The 8,791-nt window shown below is 38.9% G+C and overlaps 1 protein-coding gene across 2 annotated transcripts; it reads right to left on the reverse strand.

Annotated features, from left to right (window-relative positions):
• Positions 1–2,697: 2,697 nt before the first annotated feature.
• Positions 2,698–8,489, reverse strand: zfpl1 (zinc finger protein-like 1). 2 transcript variants are annotated; one of them, XM_074610394.1, is made up of 8 exons: positions 8,323–8,489; positions 6,565–6,672; positions 5,861–5,972; positions 5,478–5,671; positions 5,230–5,308; positions 4,911–5,102; positions 4,501–4,624; positions 2,698–4,387 (listed from the first exon to the last, which is right to left on the reverse strand). In XM_074610394.1, exons 2-8 carry the CDS (start codon positions 6,664–6,666, stop codon positions 4,201–4,203), a joined length of 990 nt encoding a protein of 329 aa, XP_074466495.1. In that variant the 5' UTR covers positions 6,667–6,672; positions 8,323–8,489; the 3' UTR covers positions 2,698–4,200. The 2 variants fall into 2 exon arrangements, with proteins under 2 accessions (XP_074466495.1, XP_074466494.1); XM_074610393.1 differs by having other exon boundaries at positions 6,565–6,677; positions 8,323–8,487.
• Between the last annotated feature and the right edge of the window lie 302 nt (positions 8,490–8,791).

The following is an 8,791-nucleotide window of genomic DNA, read 5'->3' on the forward strand; positions in this document are numbered from 1 at the left end:
CAGCCAAATCTTTCCCTTTAATAAACCACTCAAACTGCCAAACATGAATGTAATAACATATTATGTTTACAGTTCCCAGTTTCAGAGAATGTATTATTATCATTATTTTAAGATGCCTTGAGCACATGATGATATATGGATGTCTTAATGTCTAAGATCTGAGTAACTGTAGCAGCAAAAAAACACTGGCTCCTCAGCGTGTACAGGGGTCCCTTCAGTGCTGCACATCACAAGTAGCAAAACTCTTCTGTTGAAGTGAGCCTGTATAACCTGAGGCATGGAAGTGGGTGGGTGTCAGATGTCACCTCCTCTTTTTTAAGTTTTAAATATTCACAAAATACTTTCTCGCTTGTCAGAATATGTTAGTGCTTGCTTTGTTTATGTGAAAATATTCCTGTAAGGCCGAGCTAAGAACCATAAAATTAAAAACAGTATTTGAAAAAAAATCACTTTAGATGTCAACAGTCTTGTCATCACAACAATAGAGCAGAGGAACAGAAAAACTGTGCTGCCTACAGTACACACATAACTACAGAGTGTCACGTTATTGATTAGGATGTCCCTATTATGTCAGTTCAATGGGCAATCTAATAACTCAGAGTTATTGAGAAATGCATTGAACTCCGATATAGAGTGACAACAGCAATTAAGCATCACAAGGCGTTATGAGGTTATATTAAACCACTCGTGACTCAAACCGTTTACTCATGTCAAGAAATGTATCAGACAATACAAACCACAGCTTTGTGGTGTATACAAGAGCCAGATCTGTCATCCCCGTTGTCATTTTGTGTCTTCATAGCCGCCGGCAGATTTCCCTGCATCAATGTAATATGGCCCAGACGGTTCCACTGGCAAATCAATGGCAAACCCACACTGCTGTGACTGTTTGGCGAACGCAATGGAAAGTTAGAAGAGGCAACTAACACTCACACGTAAACACGTGATGTATTGGTGAGCATTTGTAACGCCGATGAACAATTGAAGGGGGTTATTGCGAGGATTCCCAAGGACAGCATGTGACAAAGTTACATCATACAGGATGTCCTCGTCACAGGCTCAATAATGGGGCGAGTGTTTCTCCATGCTGAAACAAGTTTGTGAGGACAAAATAAAGTATGACATCGGCGAGCACTTGTACTGTACTTGTTAACATCTCTGCTTCAGGTGAATGAACATCGCCTTCTCACAATTTTACTTTCATTTCTTAGACTTCTTAGAACTGTTGTGATCACGATACAGCATTAGGTTTTTGTGACAGATGGAAGATTTCACATCAGAACAACATGCAGCACACACACATACACCGCTAAAAATTCGAGAGGAACTTCCAAAATGGAGCAGCTCAAACTTTCATAGTGAATTAGTGAAGTAGTGAAAGATTTAAGGTCAAATACTGCTATTAATTTGTTGACCACTGAGGTCTTAAATTCCAGTTGTCCATGTGTCACAAAAAGCTACAGTAATGCTGCATTACATAAACAAGGTAGAAAGCATAAAAAACTTTAAAGACAGTTTTTTCTCATGCATGTTGAGTAGTATGCAACAACATACGATTTTATAATAGAATAAATATGACAGTATTAGATGGATTAGTGAATAATTTGTAAAATGCCATCATTTTCAACTCTTGAACTAATTATCTTACATGATCAAGTACAGTATATAGCCATTGCAAGTTCAAACAACTAAATCAATGCTATCCACAGGGCCGGCTTAAAGGTCTAGTGATCCGATTGCAACCAACTGAAGCCTCTCCCGTGTGCCAAGCGTATTGGAGAGCTTCGGTGGCCGACGTGAAAACGCAAATTACCCTCTCTAGAACCATTTGGAGCAGAGCCAGTGAGTCTGTGTGTACGTGGGAAGTGAGTGGCGGCGACAGCAGCGAGTAACGTTATCGACTCCGGCCGAAGCAGGAAAAGTTAACAGTTTAGTTTGTCCGTTCTGGGCTACTGTTGTAACATGGCAGTGCAACATGGCGTACTCCGTGGAGAAGGAACCCGCTCCCTGTGTAGATATAAACGGCTCATTCTCAATCAACGAAAACACGATTCTCATTATCAGGTGATTATACGCTAAGAAAACACACTTATTAATATTATATTCCATTTCTGCCAATAGATCCCCCTAATTGTTACATACTGGTCCTTTAAGGCATAGGCCATGTATGCCTGGTCGTCCTCTCAAAAAAATTAATAAATAAATAAAATGCCAGTGGGAGCCCTTCCTTATTTTCTGCATTGAGGTAACAAATGAACAACTAAATAAAGAAAGAAATTCCTCTCGGTAACTCTTTCTCACACTTTTTCAATTTCGCCCTAGCTATCCACATAAATATAAGCGTTTATTGTCTAGTACAGAGAATATAGTCTCACTGGAGGCTGAAGGAGGCAGCAGAGTTTGTCCACAGACCAGACCCTGGTCTCTATCCTATCACTGAGCTCATTGACTTCTACAGGACATCACTGTGGAGGTCCTGAGCTGGATGCACCACCAGGGGGAGTAGTGTGCAAACTATTTTCAGAGAAGTGTCATGGCTGAGCACCACAGTGAGTCCTTTCATCAGGTTTTGTCTAAGGGGCAGGTCTGCCTGCTCTTTCTCAGAGTAGAAGGTACATACATGATTTTCAGCACCAGGTGGAAGTACCTAACATCCAATATCTCCTCTGTAAAAATAATTGGACATGAGATATGTTTCTGTCAACATGCACAAAATACTTGCAGTGAAGTTTATTGTCTTCACAAAAAATACACTTTTATCTCATTTTCCCATTTACTTTCTGAATTTCACCAGTGCATCTTTTGACAATCTGAACAATTTACATATATTTTCTAAAAAATAGATTTTGATGGAGTTTTTAACTGCAGGTTGGGCTGCCCTTTCACAAAACAAACATTCAAAATGATCCCATCAGGTAATGATGCATGCATTGCAAGTTATTTAAAGGTGGTCTGAGCTTAATGCATCGTAGTGAAGCCTCTGCTTTTACCTGCCACCTGTTGAAATAAGGTACACACTCTTTGAAAGAAAGCTTTTTTTTTTTTATTTTGAAGACAGACATATTTGCAGTCTTGCCATAGTGAGATAGGATAAAATTGAGTAAAATAAGAGTGGTTACTTGCTGCCTTGTTTTACTAAGTAATTATTTATAAATGTTGTCATTTTAGTGGAAATATTGCTTTGAAAAGGAGTGCAGCAATTTACAGTATAGTACACAGAGAGCCTAGCACTGCGTTTACGGTCTGTGGAGAGTTTATAAATGTTATCACAGACCATTTTTTTTAATATGAGCTACAAATGTGCAACAGTAATGTCTATTTATGTTTTATGACGTACTATTCATTCGCATTGAAGCTGCACAACACAACTGACATTGCTTCACTCTATTTGTCCTATGCACAGCAGTACATAAAAACATTAGAAATACTGAAATTCTGTAGTATTCCCATTTAATAGACAGTCAAAAAACATCAGGGAAATATACATACAGTATGTATGGCAAATCTAAAAGCAATGCACTCAATTTCAGAAGTAATGCAGACACCCATAAGTAGTTATGTGTTAATTATGTGTGGGTTATATTTGATTCCAGCTGTGAGGGCTGCATCTCCTCTGAAAGAGAAACGCACAACGGCCACTCAAATCAAATCAGTTAAGAACCATGTAGACAACGTTATTGAACGTTTCGCTGCTGATCAAATACATTCTGACTTTTCCGCCAGTTAAAGATGTTCTTTCAACACCAACCTTGTTTAATTAGTTTCTACTGAACTTAAAAAAAATCAACTTACAAAGATCACTGACCGAATGTTAGCTGGAATTGTAAATATAAATACTACCCCTCTTCACCTTTAGCTTTTCAAAGCAACAATAACCGTATCCTTCGACTATATACACCGGGCCTTGGTCGCCTTTCGAGTTTGCTTGGATCACAAGAAACTTCCGAATGTTGGGAGATATTTTATGGTCTGTGAAAGGCCCTGCCATGTTTTTACCGCCTGGTGTAAATGAATGGAGCTCTGCCTCCATTCTAAAAAAAACAAGGTGCAGCGTCTCTTTCTCTTTTCCATTCAAGTTGGGTAAACGGCTCTCTCTGTTGGGCTGACCGTGTATTGGAAAGTCCCATTTCAGCTCGTTCTACACAGACTTACTGTATATTGTGTAACACAGAAGGAAAAGAAGGAATCAATGCTTTGTTATCAGTTTTTCCCCACACGGATGTTGGGGTTAAGGAGAGGATCTAAATTTGGGTCGGAGCCGGCGGAGGCACGTCCAAGTTTAGCCATGATGATTATCAACGTAAAGAATCCCAGAACTCCGACCACGAGGAGCATGAAGACACGCTGTTTCCAGGACAGAGACGTCCGCTTTCCACCTGTGCGATTTCTGAAAAGATAAAAACATGTGAAGAGATCACAATGATATACTTGTTCAGATTTATTCAGAGTGACAAAGTAATAACAGAAAGCTCCAGTTCCAAAACAGATCATGATACTAACTTGAGAATTTGAGCGAACCAACTCAACGTTGGCCGCCGCCGGTACTTGTCGTCGTCAAAGTCAATCTGTGTGACGGAGCTCTGATCAATGTCCCGCGTGTCGTAGATCTTTCTTGGTGACGGTGCTGGAGAATAACAACAAATTATTTTTTAAAATCTTTCAAAATAAAATGCAACTTAGTACGTTAAATCTTCAGTATGTGCACAAAAGTGACCTAAAATCATTTTTTAAATGTTGTAGAGCAGTGGTTCTCAACCAGGGGTCCTTGAGGCGGTTCCAGGGGCTCCCCAAAAAAATGCTTGACACGAAAAAGGTGGAGAACCACTGTTGTTAGGGCACTTAAGGAAAGACAAGCAGTACTTTAAAAGCAGTAGGAGAGAGTAGACTCAGAGGGCTTTCCATTGCTTTACCTGTGTGTAGTGTAACTGTGTCACAGGTAGTGGCATTAGTGAAGTTGACCACAGAGTTCTCCTGTGTATTTGAATCCCCGTTTTTACGAGGACCTCCGTGGTCTTCCTGTGCTGGAGGCGAGACCGAATTTGGCGGTGGGTTGAGGCTGGCGTTGTAAGAGTGGCTGGGGTAAATGTTACTTTGTTCTTGTGCTGTAGAAAGGAAAAAAAAAAGAGAGTTTGATTAAAACAATTAAATAATACTTTGTAATAAACAGCTACAAAACAGTCCCTAATTAATATGCGCTTAATTTACTGAAAAGCAAACATTAAGGCTCACCATCAAATGTTGACCAGTCAGTATAGTCAGTGACATCATTAGCTGTGGTCTCCTCAAGGACACCAATGGGCTCTTCGATCTGTCAGTCAAAAAACATGTTTTATTAATATCTTTACATTACATCTGTATGACTTGCTTTTTAAATACAACTAGAAAACGCAGAGTTCTGAATGTGTATTTTCTTCTCACTTGATTTGTTTTCAGGAAGACTGTCTAATGGTTATGATTTAACAATAATAGGCCCTTACCAGCGGCAGCCCTAAACCAGCTCTAGCCCAGTTGACAGATGACAGCTGTTCTTTCAGCACATCAGCAATTGGGCTGGCGAGGTTGGAAGGTGGAAACACTGGACTCTGACAGGTGGGACACTGGTATCCCGCTGGAGCCGTGTGGAGGGGCAGCCGAGAGGCCAAGTTATTAAGACAGGACCAGTGAAACACATCTGTGGAGGGAAAAACAACAGTTTCACGTCACAGCAACAACGATGGGATGTCATTTTTCAATGCTGTGAGCACAACAAAATTCCATGTTTTTTGTAATTCTGTTCATTTAAACAACAAGTGTATTCGCTTAACACAGGTGAGCATGTATCCCAATAAGTTTATAATAAACAGAAATGTGGTAATCTCACCATAGCAGACCAGCCTGACAGTGTCTTGAGCATTCAGTGGACTATTACACAGAGTACAGTTGGGGTTGTAATCGCTGTCCTGGAGCCATTGCAAATATGACTGCACGATACACTGAAGGGCAGCAAGTGGAAATACAGAATTTTAATGTGATGTTACAAGTTTTGTACAAACATACATCATGTGATATTTCAGGGCTCGACAGTAAGAGTTGCCAGGTTGCCATTGGCAACTAATTTCAGAAATTGGCAACCAATTCTCGGCCTTTGGTTGCCATCAGGGGTTACCACTTTTTAACATATAAAAAACGTGCACCCCGAAATTAATAAATTTTTAATATTTGTGGCATTAATGATATTTAAATATTGGTGTTACAGTCAGAACTGGAACCAGACTGTGCCTCATGTGTGTTGGTGCATTTACTCTGCATTTGTTTTAGAGACAATGGCGAAGCAAATTAAGTTATTTGACTTAGGGGTGTAAAGTTCGACTAACCCGTCACAAACAAATATGCAAATTGATTGAACTGACAAAGAACCAGATGAACCTAAACAAAAAACAAAAAGGAAATTTGTGAAGGATTGGGAGGCAAAGTATCCCGCCATCTTTGAGCTGGATGGAAGATTTTACTGCAAAGTATGTACAACATACGCATGACAGCCTGTCATTATTAGTGTTGAGCCCTGTAACTTTTTCAATCACTGACCTTGTTGTGGTTGGAGACCAGGCAATGCTCGCACACATTTACTCGATGTTCGAAGCAGAATAAATTGGTCACCTTTCTCTTCGGACACTTGCAGAGACCCATAGTCGCCTGCGCTGTGTTGAGGTAAAACAAAAAAAAATGCAGGTTTGTTATGGATGTATACAACAACAATTCCTCAGACTGAGGATCCTTGTTCTCATCATTCTGTAAATTACATACCGTCATCCTGTTTAGTATGAGCAGAAGCTAGAAGATTGTGTCTTCATTTACTAGCAATAGCATGTGACATTAAAAGGTTTCCACTGAATGTATGTATCCTGATACTAATGTCTTTAATAAAGACCAAAGCAAAACAGAAGCAAAGATTCACATTACTTTATTTCTTCCCTGTTGTCCTGACAACCTGAAATTTCCCCAGACACGCTGTCTGTTAACATATATTTGCTTGTGATCACTTTGAGCGTCACTTCCCTTATATTCTGAATACAAAGTCATGAGAAGAGTTTGAACCTAAGAGTGTTGTAACGCTTCTGCCAAACCAGTTATGTTAATTTTAATGACAAACCAGTTGTGTTAAAGGTACTTATAAATGTTCACCATGTGGATAGGGTAAATAATCAAATGGGCAATAAAAATCACAATGTAAACATGCACTATGAACGTTACATATCGTGGCGTAGAAATATGTTAGTATTGGGTGGGGCAATATGACAATATACAGTACCATGAGATGATAAAAATGTGCCAATCGTCAGACACTTTGCCATACCACATACAACAAGGAATAAAGGCAATTAATATCTATGATTTGTCATTTTTTTGAGAAACCCACTACAGTAATCTCTGAGTAGCCAGTAGTAGTATCTTTTTTTTCCTTTTTTTTTAAATTTAATTTAATTTATTTATTCATTATATTTGTTTTGTTCTATTTCTATATATATGTATGTATATATTAAATTATTATTTTAATTTTGTATTATTATTTCATGACTTATTTGCAGATACTCTCCCCATCAGTTAGGTCCTTTGTGGCCAGCTGTGGCTGTCTGTGTGTATGTATGTTGTTGTCAGGTATGATGTGTTGTGTCACGGGGTGAGTGTTGTTCAGAAAAACAAAACTTAACTTTCCCTGTATAATGACTGTTCTATTGATCATTGACAATTAATCAAAAGACCTTTGAAAGAGAAAGAAAGAGAATATCTATGATTGCATCTGCAGATTGCTTCCTGATTGATTTTTCCAAACAACCAACCTAATCTTTATATAATGCAATTAAAAATCACAGTACATATACTATGATAGATTTAGCTATATTGCTAAATCCTGTTTGTATTTCCAGGGATTTTGGTCATCATGATATAGTTTATATATATATATATTGTCTTTTTATGATTGCCATGTCACTATTATTGGATGGAGCAGTCCCAAACGAGGCTAGCAGATTGTAATATTGTATAAAAGCAGCATTTGACATTTGGGTAAACATACTATATGGCTAATTTACTCATTAGATAATGCTAGTTATCAATGGCACTAGATGCTCCTCATACTGTCTATTAGTGTGAATGTGCTAATGTTGTGTAATAACACCGATAACACCTTTAGATAACACCTTCAGGCAGCTCACTCCCAACATCTGTATGAGCTAACATCAGCTGCTAACCTTAGCTTGAAGTTACCAGGTGAGCTAACGTTAGCGAGCTAGCCAGCTAGCTGGTAGAGTTGAGGAAGTTACAACACAAATGATGAATAATTACCTGTCACACAGACTTTAATCACGTCCCGTTCGTTTCAGGTAATGTTGTACGACTGTCATTTAAGCTTCCTGGTCTAATTCACGTGGAAGGAAGGTGTTTCCTTGAGCTGTCATCAGTAAACTCCTCACTGCAGCTAGCTGCTTAACTTCCGGTTCCTTCCTCTCTGTTTATGTGCCACGTCTCTTCCGCTTCCCTGTCTTCTTCGTGTGTTTGTGTCACACACTAACAGGAGCACTCTGCCATCTGCTGAGCAGGAGTGTGTGTTCATTTATTCTGCTCCTGTACATTTACATGTGAACTGTGGAAAGATGGCAATCATTTTATACTTTGTTAAAAAAAAAAAAATGTTTGCACTGTACTATAAAAATATTATATTTGGTTGCTATGGTTACAGTGACAAAGACAGTAATGCATTTTTTCTTATTAAAGGGACTGTTTGTAACTTTCAGAAATGCTTGTTAACAGCGAC

Source organism: Sebastes fasciatus, chromosome 16, assembly GCF_043250625.1.
Source record: "Sebastes fasciatus isolate fSebFas1 chromosome 16, fSebFas1.pri, whole genome shotgun sequence".
Classification (NCBI taxonomy): Eukaryota; Metazoa; Chordata; class Actinopteri; order Perciformes; family Sebastidae; genus Sebastes; species Sebastes fasciatus.

What these genes read in the sequence shown, in the direction of transcription:
- zfpl1 (XM_074610394.1), bottom strand. Translation starts at nt 6,666, where the DNA reads ATGGGTCTCTGCAAGTGTCCGAAGAGAAAGGTGACCAATTTATTCTGC. An exon ending in CTGGTTTAGGGCTGCCGCTG is followed by an intron (nt 5,309 to 5,477) that starts GTAAGGGCCTAT and finishes TTTGACTGACAG; the next exon opens with ATCGAAGAGCCCATTGGTGT. An exon ending in TGGTTCGCTCAAATTCTCAA is followed by an intron (nt 4,388 to 4,500) that starts GTTAGTATCATG and finishes TTATCTTTTCAG; the next exon opens with AAATCGCACAGGTGGAAAGC.